At 41.5% G+C, this 22,710-nt stretch overlaps 1 protein-coding gene across 14 annotated transcripts in view; it reads right to left on the reverse strand.

Moving 5' to 3' along the window:
- The window catches only part of ROBO2 (roundabout guidance receptor 2), a 1,949,228-nt gene that overhangs the window by 86,342 nt on the left and 1,840,176 nt on the right, over nucleotides 1-22,710 (reverse strand). For all 14 annotated transcript variants that reach the window (XM_029577976.1, XM_029577972.1, XM_029577965.1 and 11 more), the window contains one exon: nucleotides 7,838-8,069. In XM_029577976.1, coding sequence (XP_029433836.1) covers nucleotides 7,838-8,069 — 232 coding nt within the window. The remainder of the gene's footprint in view (nucleotides 1-7,837; nucleotides 8,070-22,710) is intronic.

Consider the following 22,710-nt stretch of genomic DNA (forward strand, 5'->3'; position numbering starts at 1 on the left):
TCTGGCTATGTAAATTAGCAAGATAAAACTTATATGGCTAACTTATACAGGATATTCAGTGGCAAGGCAATATAGTTATCCGGATAAGCTTATCTGGCTAACTTTAGACCTGCTATGGGGCACATTTATCTTATCCAGTTAACCAGATAAGTCTGAATATTGCTACTTATCCAGCTAAATTAGCCTGACAAGTAGCACCACCCAGTTATGCTCACTGCCTGTCCATGGACTTTCTGTCTAACTACTTATCAAGCTAAGTGGTATAGCCACATGTTTCATTGCTGCCACTTAGCAGGGTAAGTCCAAATTAACCGACTAAGTAGTGTTTGACTATGTTTGCCTCAATAACAAAAGACAAATTATAATGAAAAAGATGGTACTTGTTTTGGTTTCAAAGTTCTTAATTACAAAAATGTTTGCATTTCTATCCAAATAGAAGACTCACTAGATTATAAATTAGGTTTTCTTGTTGCTTCGTAATCTGTACAAAATGCCTTCAAACTGTTACTCCTGTCATGCCACAGATGATGATTTTAAGAGGCAATTTTGACTGCATAGTTGTAAAGTACATGGGCACTTTTCGCAGGCTGGAGTTAATTTCCATTTCAAAGTGAAACTACCTGCATTGTTTCTCTTAAACATTTCCTAACGTAACATAAAAGAATTTTGTACCTACATATGCAGATCTTGGGGGAGGGTAAAATAGCACATGTACTTTTTAAAAATGTCATTTTTATTACTTATACCCATTATATATATATATAGAGATACGTACACACACACACACACGTTTAAAACCACATAATTATGGGTATACATAATATAATACACACACACACACACATACAATGTGTAAATAGAGCCAAGCTGAGAAACCACCATTGCTTGCTTGCCTTTTCTCCATTTGAGACACACTCTGAAGGCTGGCACCAGGATATATATTAAACCACTTGTTTGACAGTACTGCAGTTATTAAATTGACTGCATTGAAAAATAAGATTTTTTAAGCCTTTTCCTCATTCCCCTTGCTGCCCTGTTTGTGACAGGTCAATTATTCCAGTGTTCAGCATCTTCCTACACAAGTGTGCAGCCTGAATTGCTGCTCATCCTTTTCCAGACACAACCAAACGGTTGCCATTTGTTACCTGCACGAGACCACGGAGGAGGGAGATGGATGGATACTGCATTGTGACAAATGTTCAGCTTGGGCAGAAAGTCTAGGAATGGGAAAATTAACTTTGGAAGGCATATTACAATGGCAGCATCCTCTATAAAAACAAAAAACTGTAATCCTACACATTCAAACTTTTTGCTGGTAGGACCCTAAATGCTGGTGTTGAAATGCCTTGGTTGTATCATCCTTTATTATAATGGTTTTATTTAAAGCTTATCATACTGGAATGTATTTACTTTATTGTAAAGAAGGGATTTTTAAGGATTTATGGCTAGAAAGCATGAACAAAAATACCTAATGTTAGCATGACCGGTAAATGAGATAACCAGGAGGGGGTCTATGCACATCCAAAGACACCCTTTAAGTAAGTAGTTAATCAGAGAAAAGAAAAATGTTACAGCAATGAACATTTGTCTGATAATGGCACCATTTCTGACAGTTATCTGCGTTACCAGAAAGCACCAGCAAACAGGGTAACTGAAGGTTACGTCAATCTGCATCGCAGCTCACAAATGGTGGTCATAATACATCTGTAGGCAGAAAACGTTCAGAGAAGTGCAGACGACACAGAAAATTACTCTACGGCACAAAGAGCCTTTGAATAGGGCCGCTTTCTAAGGTATTTGCTTGGGTAAAACGGCCTGAAAGAACTGCAGCTTAAATGCAGCTGAAAGTCCACATGGGATCTACATTGTGTATGCTTTTACCTGTGGGGAAAAAGAGGCATTTCTACAGTGGTATTTAGTAGGGATCTGAATCGTTTTTGAACGATTAAAATTATCGTCAGATAATTTTAAAATCGTCCAAAATCGTTAGAGTGCACGATACAATACAAATGCCCCCGATTTATCGTCAGGGGCATTTGTATTGTATCGTTAAATAGTGCGCGGGAAAACCGGCACACCAAAAAACCCCTAAAACCCACCCCGAACCTTTAAAACAAATCCCCCACCCTCCCGAACCCCCCCAAAATGTTTTAAATTACCTGGGGTCCAGTGGGGGGGTCCCGGCGCGATCTCCCTCTCTCTGGCCACGACTGCGTTAAGAGAAATGGCGCCGGTGGCCCTTTGCCCTTATCATGTGACAGGGCAAAGGTAGCGCCGGCGCCATTTTGGTTCCTGGCTCCCGACGTCACGCGTGCAGGAGATTGCCCCCGGACCCCCGCTGGACCCCCAGGGACTTTTGGCCAGCTTGGGGGGGGCCTCCTGACCCCCACAAGACTTGCCAAAAGTCCAGCGGGGGTCCGGGAGCGACCTCCTGCACGCGGGCCGTATTGCCAATCTTCAAAATGGCGCCGGTGCTACCTTTGCCCTGTCACATGATAAGGGCAAAGGGCCACCGGCGCCATTTCTCTTAACGCAGTCGTGGCCAGAGAGCTGGAGATCACGTCGGGACCCTCCCACTGGACCCCAGGTAATTTAAAACATTTTGGGGGGGTTCGGGAGGGTGGGGGATTTGTTTTAAAGGTTCGGGGTGGGTTTTAGAGTTTTTTTTGGTGTGCGGGTTTTCCCGCCCTCCCCGATTTATGATTTTTACCGATTTAAAAAAAAAACAAAAAACGACGATCAGATTTCCCTCCCCCCAGCCAAAATCGATCGTTAAGACGATCGATCACACGATTCACACCCCTAGTGTTTAGATCAGGGAAGAAAACAGCAAGCACACATTAGATTTTCAAATGCATAAGTGCTACATGAGGGAGTGTGCAGCCGTCACCCTCAGTCTACCTTAAAGTACAGAGTCCTCCTTCTTGGGTTTCCCAAGGTATTCAGGGAGAAGGGAGAAGTCCAAACCCTGAGCATAAAACCTAAGGGGTAGATTTTAAAGGAAGTGCGTGGGCGTACATGTTCACGCGCGCTACCCGGCATGCGCAAATGGATGCCCGATTTTATAACATGCGCACGCAGGTGTGCGCATGTTATAAAGTCGGGGGTCGGCACGTGCAAGGGGATGCACACAAGTGCATCCCCTTGCACCCCCTAGCCCTATTCTACCCCCCCCCCCCGACCTTTATCCTACCTATGGATTTACGTGTGTAGGGCTTTGAAAATCCGGCCCTAAGGGCCTAGACAGACTAGATGGTCTCCGGGGAGCTGATAGACTACAGAAAGACCACTTATCTGTGAGGTGGGTAAACCTGTATGTGTTGAAGCCAGAGACTGCCTGAGTTCACGGTGCCTGCTTTATTGTTTGCTGTGTCATATCGCTGTAAATAAAGAGCACTTAAAGTGCAGCATTGACTGCACCCCCGCACCCCCTTCCGCACCCCCTCCCCCATACACCTTGCTGTCCTCACAAGTAGCAGGTGCAAAGTATGCACAGGCCTTTAATGCACAAACTTTGCTCCTGCTAAGTGTCTCTTTGAAATTATCTCAAAGTAGGTAAGTTTGCATCTACATGGGTGATAGGAAAATGGTTCCCTAAATCGGAAGTCAACTAACAAACACCAATATGAAATGCAATCCCTCAAGAACTCTGTAAAATATTGAGGGACATAAAGACCTTCCGCTTTTTAAGCTGTCCTTAATTCAACTTTAGCAAGTGAGGTAAATGCCAAAAACCATAAAAGTTGACTTGGTGAAGGACATAAGATAAATTCTTGAGTAAAGGTAAAAAAAGATTAAAAAAAAAACCAAAAAAACCTCACAACTCTTACGATGAAAGACTAGCTATTATTTAACCGTTTCCGAACATCTAAAGATCTCTATGAAACAATTTCAGACTGCATTTGCAATTTCTTTATCTGTCCTTTTAACAAAATAGCTTCAGCGTGTTATTCAAAGCCAGCACAATGTCATTCCTTTTCTCACCACAGCAAGCTGCAAAAAAAATCCACCAAAAATGTTTTGCACCGCAGAGGTGCAAATTTCAACAAGCTGCATAGCGGCACAGAGTGCAGGCAGCATTGTGTCTGTGCATCTTTAGTCAACTTACTATTAAGAATCTACTTGGGATGCACTTTTTGTTTTCAAATTACATGAAAACACCAATGAAATGAGCTGTGCTGATTTGTCTCATTGGAAAATAAAATGAAAAGAAACATTAATAGAATTTCATTTGAATTTTTTTTTCAGTTTTAGTGTGCACTAAATAAAAAATGCAATAAAAAAATGAAATCAAGATTCAAGACAGAAAATACTAGAAGTTTACAGGTAGAAAAATGTCATTTTATTACTTTTTTTTCCAACAGAATAGTGCGGACTAACGTGAAATGAAAAAAATGCACATGCTTAAAAAAAACAAAACAGATTGCCCCCCGCCCCACAAAATCAAACAAGAAACAAAAGATTTGGGGCTGCAGACCCTTAGGAAAAACCCAGATAGTTTTTCTAGGATAACTGGCTAAAGGTGTGCGAGTACAAAGGTTACCTGTGCATTGTGCTCTTGTTATTTCTATACCTGGGAGGTATGGCGGTGAAACGCTAAGAAGAAGTGAGTTTTTGTGGATTGTTCAAGGTGGCGAGTTTAACCGTCCCTTGAGACGCGAGAAGAAAGTGAGCGTCTGTGTGCTTCTTTGGTGAGGAAGCAATTAGAAGAAAGAAAAATTGAGTGAGAATTAGACATTCATTCGGTGGAGATTTTGATAAATAAAAGTCGGGATCTGAGAATATATATGCATGGGGATACTTGGGAAGATCGTTTGGAAGATATGGGTTCAGTAGTGAATTGAAATATACTCTCCTGAAGAAACCAAAACATGTCGGGAGTATTATGAAGCTTTGTGAAGAAGAAATAAGAGTTTTCTCAATAATAACGGAGAAAAGGAATTTCACTACGAGAGAAATTATTAATAAGTATTTTTAATATGTGTGTGGATGGATGTATGGATGAGTTTTAATATTCAATGTTGTTTTTTTGGAAATATGTACTCCTTTGTATATTCATAATATAAATAATTGCAAAGAGATCTTTATTAAAACATTTTTTGTAATTGAAATAAAAGTTATTACAATAAATTATATGTCACTATATGATATAATTTGATTGATGGTGTGATATATTATTAAATTTGCCAGGATTGTTTATCTTGTTATTTCTGAGGCAGAGATTTTTAGATGATGCTGTTCTCAAGGTGAGAATCAGTGCCACCTCTTCTTGAGAAATTACATTGGTTGCTGGTCAAATTGAGATGTAAATTCAAAGTTTTGGTTTTAACATTTAAGATCTTGAAAGGTGTAGGTATCCCACATTTGCGTAACAAGATCTCTTGGAAATGCTCCCAGAGAATTACCCACTCTCAATACAGCTCTCAGCTTCAGCTCCCTTCGGTTAAGAGATTTCGACATGTAAGACTCCAAAATCGGTCTTTTTCTGTGATGGGCCCTAACTCCCTCTGTATATCAGGGAAGAAACTGACTTGATGAGGTTTTGGTGTAAGATAAAACCATGGTTGATGGTTTCAGAACTTCCAAATTAAATCTGGGAGCACCTTTCACCCCCTAAGGTATAAGGATGGCGAAATTGGTTGGCAGGGTATATTATTGTGGTTGAAGAAGGATGTAATATCATATGTATTTATGCTATGTTTTAACATTTTATTTATTTATATTTATATGTACATCACTTTGGAAATCTTTATGGTCGAAATTGGAAGGCGATTAACAAATTTTATAAATAAAGCAGATAAATATACTATGCTCATATCATGGAAAATTCAATTATGTGCAGATATTCTTCTCTGACCCCAAAAGGCCCCCTTCTCTCCCCATCCTCCCAATCCCAGAGCATCTACTACATGTCCAAATACAGACCCTCAACCCAGGATAAATTTCAAACTGAAGAATCTAGACACCTAAATCCGTGGTTAGGCACTTAGACCCTTTTGAAAATTATCTGCTTTGGTATAGTCCTACCTAGTTTAAGGGCTCCCGTTGATACAGGGCAGAAGAATGTACTCCATAGGGGTGCTGGTTCTTAGGGGCCCTCCCAGCCAGTCACCTTTTCAGGATAATTCTAATGAATATTCATGAGATTCATTTGCATGCAATGCCTGACCATCTGGGCTGGGGGCCTGAGGACTGGTTTCAGCACCCCTGACATAGGGAACTGTGTGTTTGTGGGGCAGAGGAGGCGCAGGAACGCCAGTGAGTTTTTCAAGATTTGCAAGAATAAATCCATTAATCCAAACCTGTGTACATGCAGCATCAGAAGGAGCTGGTGATACAATTACAGCCTCCAAATATAATATTTTAAATATATAATCTCTTGGGGAATTTCTAATTTTTCATTTTAAAATTGTAAATTTTGGTCAAAATCCTTAGAAATAATTCTCAACCAATGACAAAATGCACAAAATCTTTATAAAGTGGACATCCACTGCATGTATCCGTTGTCAACATAATCACAGTTGGGGATAAATATACCACTAGCAAATATTTTTCCAGTAATAGAAACAGCTTTTAAGACCTGATGTCTTTAAGCATCTGGATAGACATAAAAGGTTAACAAATACAAACAGAAAAAAACTAAATAGCTTTTGATTATGCTCTCTTCTTCAGGTCAGAATTCAAATGAACAAAAAATGTCATTACCAGGAAATATAGAGTAGTGGCTGCCATAAGTGAATCATAAAAGGTATTCCAGTGACAGAGGGAAAGGTGAGGGGAGTGGTGGGCTTGATAGGTGATAAGAAGGTGACAAGCAGTATAATTTTATGGCACATAATATGATAGGAAACCTAGGTCTTTGCTGAGTCCTTTTTGTCACTTCCAAAGCGTCTAATCATTTTGACTTCACATGTCTTGCATTCCTGGATTGATTATTCATCATAACAGCATGGATGCAGTGGCCTGATTCCGAAAAATCCCCCCCCCCCCCCCCCCCGCAATGGAGCTGTCAGCCTGGTCTTCCCTGTGGTGCTTGATTTTATGCCTGTGTGAATTGTGTTTAATATTTAGCCTGTCTCACCAATGCAGCATGCTTCTGGGTGAAAATATCTAACGCTAAAATTAAAAACACGGGGGAATTCTTTGGAATTGTATTTTCACTAATACACTGAAAATTAATTGCCCTATCAATCCCATATCCTGCATTGAAGGGAAATCATCAGCACAGTAGTGGCTCTCTTGCCACTGTGCTGGAGGCACTCCTAAGCGGTTTGGGTTTTTCAGGATATCCATAATGAATAGGGCAAGAATATAGCATACATTGATGACCTAGGATTTGTTAATCAATCTCACAAGTATCTTGCAAACCAAACCAGTTAGGTTTACAACTGGTTTGGTTTGCAGGACACTAACAGATTAACATATGAGCAGGTTGGGAACAGCTGATGTATCACAATGCTGTGTTTGGAGGACTGAAGCTTTCCTGGCTACAATAAAAGGAGGCATGCAATAAGCCATAATCTGAGCTAAAATGGTCAAAAGGTGGGAAGAGCTGCCTTGTTAAAAACAGATATATACCTTTGAGGAACCTTTGCAGATGGCAGATCTTCTGTATCCAGGACATAATCTCCACAGTTTCATGGTTAACAATCCTTTTAATACCAGGCTACTGCACATTAGCAGTAGATTAGGGAAGCTGGTAATGTTTTTCCCTCACCTAATCATCATCACTCAATGCCTAATAAGTGGTCTGTCCCACTGGCTGCTACCACCTTGCAGCAGGAGGGGGCTTGGTAATGCTCTGCTTGGCGCATTGTGGTTTATCATGCTTACTAACCTTCTTCAGTGGTGCGAGCAGACTTCTGTTCACTGTCCATCCCTTGGAACTCGTTAAAGTAGGGCCGGACCTTGATGTCATAAGTCACTCCTTTCTTGAGGTTGGCTATGACAGCACTGCGGTCCGTGGGCACTTTTGCTTCCAGGGTTTGCCAAGCAGAGGGGGACTGCAGACCCGATGTCTGGCGGTACATCACTCGGTACCCCTGTATAAACTGGGACTGGCGATCAACCTGATGGCGACAAAAAAATTATTTTATTTATTTAAAATCACTTATAGCCCTCACCCTCCAAAGTTTGGGGCTAGAAACAGCGTTACACACATAAAAACAGTAATATGGTATGACAAACAAATCAAACAATAAAATAGCGTTAAGCAGATTTCTGCTTGCTACATTCAATGCCTGTGAAAGTGGATGGTCAAAAGGTAAGTCTAAGAGATGGAGGCTTCATTGAGAGATAGCTTTACTTTGAATGTAGATGGTAAGGAAGAAGCTGCACTGCGCTAAGGAGAAGACTGGATGTCTGCTGTTGTCAAGGAGAAAGCAACTGTAAATAAGTGTGTTTTTAGAGCTTTCTTGAACTCCTTAGTGTCAATCAGGATATGCAAATGTTGCGGAAGGAAGTTCCAAAGGGACAGGACAGCAAGGAAGAAAGCTCTTTCATGTGTGCATGACAATCTTGCTGCTTGAAGTGAAGGATTTCCAATATGAACTGAGAGGCTGAGCTAAATGCTTTTGTGAGGACATAGAATTTTAGAGTACTGCAAATCCAAGGACATGTAATATGGTATAGTAAATTATGTACTAACCGTGCCAATTTGTATTGAATGTGATGCTGTATGAGGAGCCAATGGAGGGCTTGGCGTGATGCACTGTCTCGGCAAACCTGTGAATTATTTGCAGGATTTAGTGGTAGTATATGGGAGACCAATGGACAGGGAATTATAGTAATCGAGTGATGTAATTAATAAAGATTGTAGTACTGTCCTGAACTGTTGTAGGTTCAGCAAAGCCTTGATACGCTGAAGAAGTCCCAGTTTATAAAAAGAAGAACATATAATTGTTTTTACATGAGTGTGCATGGATAGAATGCAATCAAGCTGGACACCGAGATTATGAGCAGATGTGGCAATGGGAATAGGTTGGCAGTCAAATTGCAATGAGATTGGCATATCATGGGAGGAGGATCCAGCTTAAAATTATGATTTTTCTTTTACTAGTGATAGTCTATTGCGTGTAAGCCATGCTCTGATAGTGGAACGACAAAGAGAAATGAACTGGGAATTAGATGATCAAGATGTTGTGATTGGAAAGAACTGAATATCATCTGCATAGGTTCTGTAGGAAAGAGCCAGGGTGGAAAGGAGATGGCAAAGAGGTGCAAGTTAAACGCTGAACAGGGCGGCACATAATGCCAAACCCTGTGGAACCAGGAGGAAATAATTTTGGCTACCCTTCGGGCCGATACAGTACAAGTTGCGGGAGAGTCGGCGAGCGCCCGCTCTCCCGACGCGCGTACAGGCCAGTGCCCTGGGCGCGCAATTCAGTATCGGCCTGTATGCAAATTAGGGCCCGCGTTAGAAGGAGCGGCGGCTTTCAGCGGGTTTGACAGCTGGCGTTCAATTTTACTGGCAGCCAAGGGTTCGGAAACGGATGCCAGCTAAATTGAGCGTCTGTCTTCCAACCTGCGGGCAGATTTTTAAATTTTTTTTTAAATTTTAAATTTTTTTTTATTTTTGGGGCCTCCGGACTTAATATCGCTATGATATTAAGTAGGAGGGTGTACAGAAAAGCAGTTTTTTTCTGCTTTTCTGTACACTTTCCCGGTGCTGGCTGAAATTAAAATGTGCGGCTTCACTGCACATTTTACTTTCTGTATTGCATGGGAGTGACTAATAGGCCCATCAAAATGTATTTGCATGTTGCGGGCGCTATTTGTTTCGGGGGTTTGGCCGCGCATTTTCCACGTGCTATTACCCCTTATTGTATAAAGGGTAAAAATAGCACGTCAATAACATGCGGCCAATCGGGAGCAGTCTGAGCACACTTTACTGCATCGGCCCGCTAGTTTGCTGCATTCTGTTTGTGAGATAAGATCTAAACTAGGAAAGGACAGTTCCTGAAAGAACAATGTCAGAAAGGCATGCAAGAAGTATATCATGATTTAGAGTATCAAAAGCTGAACTGATGTCCAGAAAAATGAACAGATAGGAAGTCCTAGAATCAAACCCCCTATGAATTATATCAGTGGTGGAGAGCATAAGAACATAAGAACATGCCGTGCTGGGTCAGACCAAGGGTCCATCAAGCCCAACATCCTGTTTCCAACAGTGGCCAATCCAGGCCACAAGAACCTGGCAATTACCCAAACATTAAGAAGATCCCATGCTACTGATGCAATTAATAGCAGTGGCTATTCCCTAAGTCAACTTGATTAATAGCTGTTAATGGACTTCTCCTCCAAGAACTTACCCAAACCTTTTTTGAACCCAGCTACACTAACTGCACTAACCACATCCTCTGGCAACAAATTCCAGAGCTTTATTGTATGTTGAGTGAAAAATAATTTTCTCCGATTAGTCTTAAATGTGCTACTTGCTAACTTCATGGAATGCCCCCTAGTCCTTCTATTATTCGAAAGTGTAAATAACTGAGTCACATCTACTGATCTTAAAGACCTCTATCATAATCCCCCCTCAGCTGTCTCTTCTCCAAGCTGAACAGCCCTAACCTCTTCAGCCTTTCCTCATAGGGGAGCTGTTCCATCCCCTTTATCATTTTGGTTGCCCTTCTCTGTACCTTCTCCATCGCAACTATATCTTTTTTGAGATGCGGTGACCAGAACTGTACACAGCATTCAAGGTGCGGTCTCACCATGGAGCAATATAGAAGCATTATGACATTTTCCGTTTTATTAACCATTCCCTTTCTAATAATTCCTAACATTCTGTTTGCTTTTTTGACTGCTGCAGCACACTGAGTCGACGATTTTAAAGTATTATCCACTATGATGCCTAGATATTTTTCCTGGGTGGTAGCTCCTAATATGGAACCTAACATCGTGTAACTATCAAGTGCAAGTAAATGGCTTTTGAAAATTGCTACAATAGTATGTTACATTAAATGCATAACTCCTTTGAAAATTCACCTGGGATGTGAAAAACGATGGTCAAAATTATTAGCAAAATCCATATTATGCATTTCAACGCCAACATTTTATAAATTCTGAAATGCTTATTCTTCATTTGGAATGTACTAAAACTAGAAATCCTCTTCCCCTCACTAATCTTATATCTGCTCAAAATGAGACATAATTATCCTCCCTAAAAAACTCCCAAAAGTGATGGTTCAATATGAAATAAAAATTTAGTCTAATGAGAACTGCACAGATTATAGAAATTCTGAACCAACGTTTGTAGAAATGTGGCTAAATGTACCTAAAGTATCATCCACTCTTTAAAATAAAAGTTAATTTGTCAAATGACTATTTCTAAGCTTAAAAGAAATGAATAGTTTTATCTTCAATAAACAGTTTCATACTCAGAAAGCACACATATACATGTGTAAACAGGTACGTGGCCAGATAGGTGGCCATTTTATATCCTGCGCACACATACGCACACATGTTATAAAATAGCCCTGGTGTGCACGTGTTCCTAATTTTACAAGTGTGTGCATGCAACCGCATATTGTTGGCTTTGACCTGCACAAATGAAGGAATTTTATAACAGGCACACGTCCATGCCATGACCAGTTTCACCAGTTCATCCACCAATTTGCCCAGTCTATAGCTTGGTCCTCCAAACCCCCTAGTTCTTTAGCCTGCACTCCCCCCAGTTATTCCAGACCCCTCAAACACTTCCTAGATGTCTGGAAATTCCTTTTATTGACACTTCCACTTCCTCCATAGCAGAAGTAACTTTACGCTAGATTACACCTGGTTGCTTGCCCAGGTGAGTAGGTACTTGGTGCACATTTCTTGGCCCCACCCACATTCTGCCGCTTTTTTCTCCGATGCGAGATATTCACGCATCAGGACTTGTGCACGTTATGTGGGTGGCTTATAAAATTGTGTGGACGTGTGCATGTGCTACGTGCGCGCCCATCTCCCAATTTTGGCATACCCCAGGCTTTTAAAATTCAGCTTAAAGCTAACTTCTAACTGCAGTCTTCTGCACTACAAAAAATGGAAGACCCATAGGGGTACATTTTAAAAATCTACGCGCGCGCACACTTTTGTTCGCACACCTGGCGTAAACAAAAATCCGGGGTCGGCACGCGCAAGGGGGTGCACATTTGTGCAACTTGCGTGCGCCGAGCCCAGCGCGCACTGCCTGTTCCCTCCGAGGCCGCTCCGAAATCGGAGTGCGGCCTCAGAGGGAACTTTCCTTCTACCCCCCGCACCTTCCCTCCCTTCCCCTACCTAACCCACCCCCCCCACCGGCCCTATCTAAACCTTCCCCCTACCTTTGGTGTTAAAGTTACGCCTGCCTCTGGCAGGTGTAACTCTGCGCGCGCCAGTGGGCTGCTGGCGCGCCATCACCCGACCCGGGGGCTGGTCCGGAGGCCTCGGCCACGCCCCGGGCTGGTGACACGCCCCGAAATTCGCACCGCCCACCCGACATGCCCCCCTTGTGAAGCCCTGGGACTTAAACATGTCCCGGGGCTTGCATGCGCCGCTGAGCCTATGCAAAATAGGCTTGGCGTGCGCAGGGGGGGGGTTTAAAAGGGTTACGCGCATAACTTATGCACGTAATCCTTTTAAAATCTGGCCAATAGGTTTTGGGGAGAGGTACCAGCAGTTTCCTCCTGCTCCTTTTGTCTTCCAGGGTCTACTAGGTTGTAATCCTTTATCTGCAACTACCAGTGAGTGGTTTCCCCCATTTAATAACCACCACCCTCCTACATCTAGCTAAATTATTACATCAGTTTTCCATGACTACAGACCACGGTGTCTCAGGAACCCAATACACAGTTGGACCCTGGGGGTCTGGTCACCAAGTCTCACAGTTGTGCAATGGCTGAGGTTCTTCCACCCTCACCGGGGGCTGCGAATACGTTTTCTAGCAGATAGTAGAATTGCTGTTCTCAAAACTGCATTTGCTTTCCTGTGAACATTTACAATTAATTATTAAAGTATTTTTAGGGACCTTAATTTTCAATGTTTGTTTTATTTTACCTGGCTATTTTAGTATTATCATAAAGCAAAACAGTGAATGAATGACTTTGTTATAACACACAGGAGACATTTTTGTTATAACATTGAAATTCCCATGAAAAATAAAAACTGAAAATGAAGGTCTCTACATATTTTCTAGCTGTCCAATGATGTTATACAAAAAATATTATCTCCTGCTAAACACTAGTTTAGTTATTATCAGTCATGGTTGTTCAAGGGAGCTGTCTGTAACTGGCAGTTTCCAGTGGCCACCATTACAATACAAGATAACCAGATGACAGCAAAATCCAATCCTGGTTCTTCCCCACTACTGCTCCCACTCCCCATAGCAACCATGGTCTTGTAGTTCCAGTTTCTGCCAGCAAAACAAGACCACAAATCCATAGTTGCAAGATGGCAAAACTAGTACTAAATGACCTACCACCATCCAGTAACCCTACTGCATCTCAATGCCATTGTAGAATTTGTAACTGTAGAAAATATTAGCTGGAGAATAGTCCAAACACAGTGTAACACCAATCTTGCTGTAAAGAAAAATACAGTATACCAAATATTCTAATGTTAATACTTTACATTCTAAAATATTTAATATTAGGCTATAGGACTAGCAATAGCTTAGTCATTAACGCTCAAGAGCTATGAAGTTTATTTTAAAAAAATGACATACCTTAAATTATGGTTCTAAATTTCAGGCACCTAGCCAGATTCATTTGACTAGATTTAGGTGCCCAGTGCTAAAAATCAGTAATACCCCTAACATCTAACTCTGTCCTGCCCCCACAACCTCCTAGTACCCAGCCCTAGTCAACTGTCAAAGGAACCATTTTTACAACCTAATACCCAAACTAAGGCACCTAGAGGTAGATACTATCTCCCACTAAACTGATACGGACATACCAAACACTACACGTTCTTATTCTTGTTAAATTTCTATCGTCTTATTCTTCTTCTTTTCCCAGTTAGAACCATCCTTGTTTTATTGTAACTGATTTTTCTGCGCACTGTTATAACTTGTTATAATTTGTAAATATATAAAATGTATACTCATGTTATATTTATACACGTTTATAATGTATTGATCACCCCTGTTTTATGTAAACCGACATGATACGAATCTCCGTGAATGCCGGTATAGAAAAACTCAAATAAATAAATAAAAATAAAATAAATATTTCAGAATAAAATGGCTAGGTAAGTTAGCCGGTTAAAATGTATCTGGCTAACTTACATGGGAATGCAGAAACACAGCTATGCTGCTGAATATCCCCATATTTGGTGCTGCTTAGCAGATAAGTTATATCTAAGTGGTTGCCACTGAACGTAGCTGGATATTCAGCGGCTGCCACTTAGCAGGATAAGTCGCTACTTATTTGGCTAAGTAGAGATGAATATTGGGTCCTCTACTCCTCTGAAATTCCTATGCTGCTTATGGACCCAAGTTCAATTCCTGTCTTTATCACCCAAAGTATGATCCTGAGGAAGTCTCTGTTTCTACAAATCTATACTTTTAGGCTGGTATTAGAATATCTCAATTTAGACATCTACATTAGGTACTCATTTTCAGCTGATATAAGATGGTAAGTTTTGGGCTGGAAATGGGCACCTAACTTTAACTTTTGATGTCTAAAACAGAGGCCCTTAAATTTAAGACAATAATTCTGCCCAAGTTAAGGCACTTAAGTTAGGTGTGCAATGCTGAGCACCTAACTTCATTCCCTTGACCTGGTTCCACCCACTTTTAAGGCACTTAAATTTAGACATTCAGCAGGGGTGATTTTCATATAGGCAGAATTAGGTGCCTAACTACTTGTTAGGTATCTAGATATTTTGAATATTGGCCTAAAATATTTAACTATTCCATTGCATAAGGTGTGCTAAATAAAAAAATTATAAAGCATGGACTTCTAATCAAGCTAGCCAGTCCACTGACTCAATAGTCTGATGTATTGTTTCCCTTATACAGTCCCCTTATAGCACTATAAAGATTGTGACCCTTCTTGGACCATGTTAGAAACCAAAAGTCAATAAGATTATACTGTTTGTCTTTCTGCCCGTGCTTCATAGTGCACTGTGAATTTTGGCCTCACATCTGATCTTAGACAATTATACTAGGAATGCCATCAACTTCTAGAAAATTTCCAGTCCATCAAAAACACTTTTCACAATCAGTGCTTTGCTGGTTTTGGGACATACCAAGAAAAAGTGAAACTATTCATAATGAGTGATTTAAGGATGGGCAACTCTGGTCCTCAAGGGAAATCGTCTGGTCGGGTTTCCATGAATATACATGGCATAGCTTTGCATGCACAAATTTATATCATGCATATTCATTAGGTATATACTGAAAACCCGACCAATTGGTGGCCCTCGTGTATTAGAATTACCCAGATCTGATCTAAACTCATTCCAGCCTATACTAAACTTTTCGACATTTCATTTGGCAGTTTGATCAGAAACAACCTACGTTTTTATGGCATTAAGAAGCAGGAGATATGCACTCAGCAGAAAGCTTTATGAGAACACCACAGAAATGTCTTTTGTCAAAACTGTCAGAGTTAAAAACCTCACAACATATGCTACAACAACATTAAGCTTCCATTTTATAAACTTCTCTACGTTCGCTTTAAGCGACTTTATACACTGACAGAGAGACATAACTCACAATAATAGCTTGTTAATACTGAAAGAAGCAAGCTGTGTTTTTAAGAAGAACATTAAGCAGCTGTTTCCAGATGAAGGGAGTCTGTAAATCAGGGTAAATTGTTTTTACCCATGTTTGACTTCCATTAATTAAATGCTTTACTACATAAGACTTTGTGAACCTCATATCTACCACAAAAATATTTGGAATTCTGTTGCATACTATACCCAAACCTCAAACTATATTGTGTAGCTCAGATGACCCACGGTGTAAAAAAAAAAATTAGAATAAAGAAACATGCTTGATTTCTTGCTCAATTTCTGAAAAAAGGGAAGTCTGGATATTTTACTGATAGTAACAACTAGGAAGAAGTGCTATCAGCTAGCAGTAATTCCTTAAAATAATCACCAAAGGCAGCTGCCAACCAATCAGAAAAACCTCAGTAAATAAAAATTTAATCTTCACTACAGGGATTTGAACTGGGCAGGGGAAGAGAGGGCAAGGGAGAAAACTTTCCCATCCCTAATTCAGCCTAAAACTTATGTATTTATTTATTTATTTAGAATTTTTATATACCGACATTCTCGATACAAATATCAAATCAAATCGGTTTCCATTATAACAAAACAGTCGCGGTAGAGGCGTTACATTAAACAAGGTGTCTGAACACTAGAACACTAGAACATAAGATTAAATAGTGATAAATGAATCATTGAAGTGTTAATAGACGTAACAAAATAAATAAGATAAAAATAAAATAAATAAAATAGAATAAAATAAAGTAAAATGATATATGGGACAGTGAACAATGTTAATGAGCGTAACATGAACTAATGCATCTACTGGGGTATCTTTCGTAGCATATGGACTGTCTTAAAATATCATTCAATGTCCAATCAACAGTCGCAAATATTCTTCAGGTTTCCTCATTGGATTGGGTCAGCTGACACCATTCTAAGTATCCCTCCTAAGGCCAGGTGAACTTTACCAGTTTCCTCAAGAAGCCAGCAGATTTTCCACTTCTGAGGGAGATCCACTGAGGATTTGCATCACCACAGAGGCAAAGCATCCTGAGGAGAACAGGGTCCTACAATGCTTAATGACATCTGAAGAATGCTACTTAGCTCCTCCCAGGAAATGGCAAGTTGTAAAGCCAGGATTTAGTAATCTTACACGAGATGAGACTTCTAGCAATCAATGCCCTTTTCATGCTGGCATATTTATTGTGACTACCACCTTGAAATTTGGCACTTTAAAATCCACTCAGCTTTTTTGAGACTGAATGTTTTCCATAGTGGGTCCCAAGTTGTGGAACTCTCTTCCAGAGTCATTATGTCAGATAACAGAAAGAGTTTCAAGAGTGAACTGAAAACATGGCTCTTTAGAAATGCATACGATTTAACGTAAAATACCAATATGCTGATAACTTCAGTTCCAGAGATAATGTTAGTGGAGCGAGCAATAAGCAATGAACGATGTAAAGTGTATTGTTAGTAGAATTAGAATTTGTATGTGCTGTTGTGTCGACCTAGAAAATGTATGAATATGTTCCAGATTATATATTTGCTGTTGTGTTGACCTAGAATATGTATGAATATGTTCCAGATTATATATTTGCTGTTGTGTTGATCTAGAATTTGAATGTTGACACAGTATGGGCCGGATTTTCAAAAGGCCTGGTGGCGCATGTAAAGCCCCGGGATGCGTGTAAGTCCCGGGGCTTTAAAAAAGGGGCGGGGGAGTCTGGGGGTGGGATTTTATAACATGCGCGTGCATGTTATAAAATCGGGTGTACATGTGCACGCGCCGGGTAGCGCGTGCACATGTAGGCCGCGCGTGCATGTTATAAAATCTACACCTATGTGAATGTTGACCAAGAATATGAATGCTGATTTTGTAAACCATTGTAATCTTCTTTTGGAATGACGTTATATAAAATACTTAAATAAATAAATAAACAAACAAATAAATACATAAATAAATACATATATTATTCAATAACATTTGGGTCTCTTCATGGTTCTGCTGTGAAGTTTAATGTATATAATTTGTGACTTTGTACACTGCATTTTCCACAATACACAGAACTTTGTACATTGATGGCACCTTATAAAAAAACCAATTTTCTGGAAAAGAAACCGTCGCTGACACAGCTATGCTCTTCACTAATGGACTCAGACTCCAAATAAAACATATACTTTGATAAGCAGATATACTGAGAAATATCTGTTCCACAAAAACAAATAGGTATATTTATTTATCCTTCCATTATTCCATACTAGCACCAGTTGCTATAGGAGACGTGTAGAAAGATGGAGGGATTGATTTCTTGTCCCCATGCCCTTCCATATATATCCAAACACAATATCAGGCAGCTAAGCAGCAATAAATTAGTACATTAACCTATGCAGTTGCATCAGAAATTCACAGCATCGCACCCCCTCCAATTATGGCTGGCTGATCACAGCCCTATTAGTTCCAGTCTGAAGGGATTTTACAGAACACACTTGTGCATGTAAATTCGTCTTTCTTAATCCTCTCAGGAAATTCCCCCGTAGCACTGCCTACAGCAATTCTCCATTTTGACTGCAGTGCTGGTGGGTTTTACTGAGACTCACTGAAGGTCCTTGCCTATTTCTTGTTCACTAGCAATGATGACCTGCAGCTTGAGACTCTAAAAGAAAAAATGGCAGGATGTTTATTTCTCCCCAGTTTATATGCTCTGATTCCCTCCCTCCCATTTATTAACCAGAAGTTACAGTGAAATCTACTTATGGAACAGCAAAATGCTACGACGTCCTACAATTATTGTAGGTCTACTGAACACAAGTCCTGGTTTTAGTGTCAGGTAGTATAGTAAAGAAGTCCTACAAAACCAGTCCTACAAAACTATTAGAAAATTAGACCTTTTTTTTTTTTTTTGGGGGGGGGGGAAGAGGAAAGTCTTCAAATATTAAAATCAAAATAGGTAGAATGATGATAGAATCACTACTGCAGCTCATGGAACAGCTGAAGAAAGACCAAATGCTAATTGTGTAGAATTGTGAGTCACTGTGTTTATGAGCCCCATAGGTTACTCCTGACCTTCCCACCTCCCAGTATATAAATCTATTTCCTCAATCTTTGTTAACACAGGCAACAACAAAATACATGAAGGGAGACAGACATGGGTAAACCCATAAAGAAAGTAATTTTCCAAAGCCCTACAGGTTAAGTAGGGCTTTACTCTCAGAAAGAGCACTTTAGAAAATTATGCAACTTGTTCACATGCAAAAGTGCACAAATACATGCTGTATTCAAGAGCGAGTACCTGTTCCCTGACAGGAACCTGAAATAAAGCAGAGGGTCCCTGAGGAGCGGTTACCCAGGTTAGCAAGTACCCCGAAGGGCAGAGAGAGAAAGCTTCCTGTGGCAGCAAGGAAACGGCAGAGTAGCATAGACAGGAGCGGATTCGAGTCCTTGCTAACTCAGGGAGCTAGCAAATTGATGAAGTTAATATACTCGGATGGCATTATGTCAGCAAGAGGGAACGCCCTCGAGGTTCGCGCCAAGGGTCATACAAAGACGTGGGTTGCACGCATGCACCCTAGTAAGTACCTGGGAGGAGCATTGGTGGAAGGCTGCACCATAGCCGTGCTGGGGACACCAGAAAGTCGGCTGGAAGATGCGACAGTAGCCATCTTGCCCAGGTAAGTGGGAGGAGCCAAGCGTGGCGAAGCCATCGAAGACCAACGAATGCACCCTTTCAAAGGTGCTCCATGCTGATTCCTACCAGGTCTTGGTTTTTGAGAATGCAGATGATGAAAGTCTTGTAATAGCATATTAGACATTGGTGTCCAAGAGTTTTCTTCTGGGCCATACCCTTCCCATGACAGGAGGTATTCCCATACTCTGCCTCATCTTCTCACATCGAGAACTGTGTCTACTTTGTATTCGATGTTTTCTTCTGCATTGACAGGTGTTACTTTCGGTACCTTGTTGGAGATCGCACTAAGGATCAATGGCTTCAATAGTGAGACGTGGAATGCATTGTGGATCTTTAAAGTAGATTGTAGCTTCAGACTGTAGGTGAGATTGCCCAGTCGTCGGAGAATGGGAAATGGTCCAACGAAGCACGGAGCGAAGCAAGCTGAAGGAAGTTTAAGTCTTAAGTGTTTCGTGGAAAGTCAGACTTTATCACCAGACTTGAAGTCTGGAACCTTGCAGTGATGAGCATTAGGGATGTGCAGAGGGACGCCATACGTTGCATTCGTGATTCGGATTCGTCGGGGAGCAGATACTTAGCATTCGGCCGTATGGCGCCCCGATGCGTTAATACGGCGATTTCTATTCGTGTCCCAGCTAAAATTAAAACTAACTACAACCCCCCACCCTCCTGACCCCCCAAGACTTACCAAAACTCCTGGTGGTCCAGCGGGGAGTCTGGGAGCCATCTCCTGCACTCACACCCTCGGTGCTGGTTTCATCATGGCGCCGATAGCCTTTGTCACAGGGGCTACCGGTGCCATTGGTCAGCCCCTGTCACATGGTCATCGGCACCATATCAAACTTCTTACATAGTGCCTTCCAGAAGTTAGCCATGAATTGGGCTCCTCAATTGGAGACTATGTGCTTAGGCAAGCCATGCAGGCAGAAGATGTGTAAAATGAATAGCTTGGCGAGCTCCATGGCGGTGGGTAAGCCTGGGAAAGCCACAAAATGAGCCATCTTCGAGAACCAATCTACGGTTACCCATATGGTGTTGTTTCCTCCTGATGATGGTAAATCGATCACGAAGTCTGTGGCAATATGTGTCCATGGTTCTTCCAGTACTGGCAAAGGTTGGAGTAGACCCAATGGACGATCCAGTGGTGTCTTCTGTTTGTTTAGCGCAGTTAGCGCAGGAAGCAACGTAGGCGAATGTGTCTTCCTTCATTGTAGGCCACCAGTAATAGGTCTGAAGTTTAGACAGGGTTCTACGTTGACCTGGATGTCCAGAGAGTTTGGATTCGTGGGCCCAAGCCAATAACTTCTTTCTGAGGTTCTTAGATACGATGTCTTTCCTGCAGGTACTGAGTGGGTAGCTGCCAATATGACCTTCTCTGGGTCAATGATGTGTTGCGGTTCTTCAAGTATATCCTCGGAGAAGAATGAGCGAGATAGAGCATCAGCACTGATATTCTTATCTCCAGGTCGATACTTGAGCACAAAGTTAAACTTGTTGAAAAACAGAGACCATCTCGCTTGTCTATGATTCAGGCGCTGTGCATGGCAGAGGTACTCCAGATTCTTATGGTCTGTGAAGACCGTTACTTGATGTTGCGCTCCTTCGAGCCAAGGGCACCATTCTTCGAATGCCATCCTAATAGCCAGAAGTTCCTTATTTCCTACTCTGTAGTTTTTCTCTGCAGGAGAGAAGCGGTGGGAGAATGAGCATGGTTGTAGAACTTTTGAATCACCAGCCTGGCTTAATACAGCCCCTACGCCAACGTCTGAAGTGTTGACCTCCATGATGAAAGGCTTGGAGGGGGTCTGGGTGTTGAAGACACGGCTTGCTGGAAAAGGCATCTTTTAGTTTTTGGAATGCAGCAATTGCCTCTAGAGACTAATTAGCAACATTGGCACCTTTCTTTGTCATAGCTGTAAGCGGCACTGTGAGTGAAGAGTAATTCTTGATGAAGGTCCTGTAATAGTTGGTGAAACCTAAGAAGCGTCTGAGAGCTTTTGACCCGGTGGGTTGCACCCATTTCTGGATACTCTCCAGCTTCTGTGGATCCATTTGAAAGCCTTGATTGGAGACGATGTAGCCTAGGAAAGGCACTGACTCTTTGTGAAATTCACATTTGTATAGTTTGGTGTAGAGATGGTTCTCACGGAGCCTCTGTAGTACTCTCTTGACATCCTCCTGATGAGTGGTCATGTCTTGCGAGAATATCAGTATGTCGTCCAAGTAAACAACAACACACTTATAAAGGAGGTCCCGGAAAATGTTGCTCATTAAATTTTGAAAGACAGCCGGGGCATTATACAGGCCGAAGGGCATCACTAGATATTCAAAGTGACCGTCCCGAGTGTTGAAGGCCGTCTTCCACTCATCGCCATCTCGAATGCGAAATAAATTGTAGGCTCCTTTCAGATCCAGTTTGGAAATTTTAGCCCCTTGTAGTCTGTCAAACAACTCTGAAATCAGAGGCAGGGGGTAACGATCCTTTATTGTTATTTCATTCGTCTATACATGGGTGTAATGTACCGTCCTTTTTGCCCACAAAGAAAAAACCTGCACCAGCAGGAGACTTGGATGGTCTTATAAAGCCTTTTTGGATATTTTCCTGTATATATTCAGAAATGGCTTTATTTTCTGCCACAAACAGAGAGAATACCCTACCCTTGGGTGACTCCGTATTAGGCTTTAGATTAATAGCGCAGTCATAAGGTCTGTGAGGAAGAAGTACATCTGCAGCTTCTTTTGTAAAGACATCTTGGAAAGATGCATATTGAGGCGGCAACCCCAGCAGCACTGGTATGGTAGGCATACAGGGTAACAGAACTACCTCCTTCAGGCAAGTATCATGGCAGTCAGGTCCCCATCTAGACAGTTCCAGTGTAGCCCAATTGAATTGAGGCATATGCTGCTGCAGCCAAGGTAATCCCAGTACTATAGGGTACACGGCCTTCTCTAAAACAAAGGAGATGGTCTCAGAATGGAGGGCACCGGTATCTAGACACACTGGTTCACTGCGTAGTGTTATTTCACTCGGTAAGGGTTCTCCATGAATGGATGAAAGAAGTAGTGGAGACTTCATAGTGGAAGTGGGGATCCGTAGGTGCTCCACTATTCGTTGTAGAATGAAATTGTCTCCTGCCCCGGAGTCCACTAGGGCAAGAGTCTGGTACGCTAAAGGTCCACAGATCAAGGATACAGGAAAAGAGAGCGGAGGAGAAGGAGTGGTGAGACCTAAGAGTCCTCCCGCAGGATTTAGGTCTGCCAGTTTCCTGGACATATAGGGCAATTTTGGACAGCATGACCGGCTTGTCCACAGTACATACACAGCCCCAATTTCTTCCGTGTTCTT

The sequence above is a fragment of the Rhinatrema bivittatum genome, chromosome 15 (genome assembly GCF_901001135.1).
Source record: "Rhinatrema bivittatum chromosome 15, aRhiBiv1.1, whole genome shotgun sequence".
Taxonomy (NCBI): domain Eukaryota; kingdom Metazoa; phylum Chordata; class Amphibia; order Gymnophiona; family Rhinatrematidae; genus Rhinatrema; species Rhinatrema bivittatum.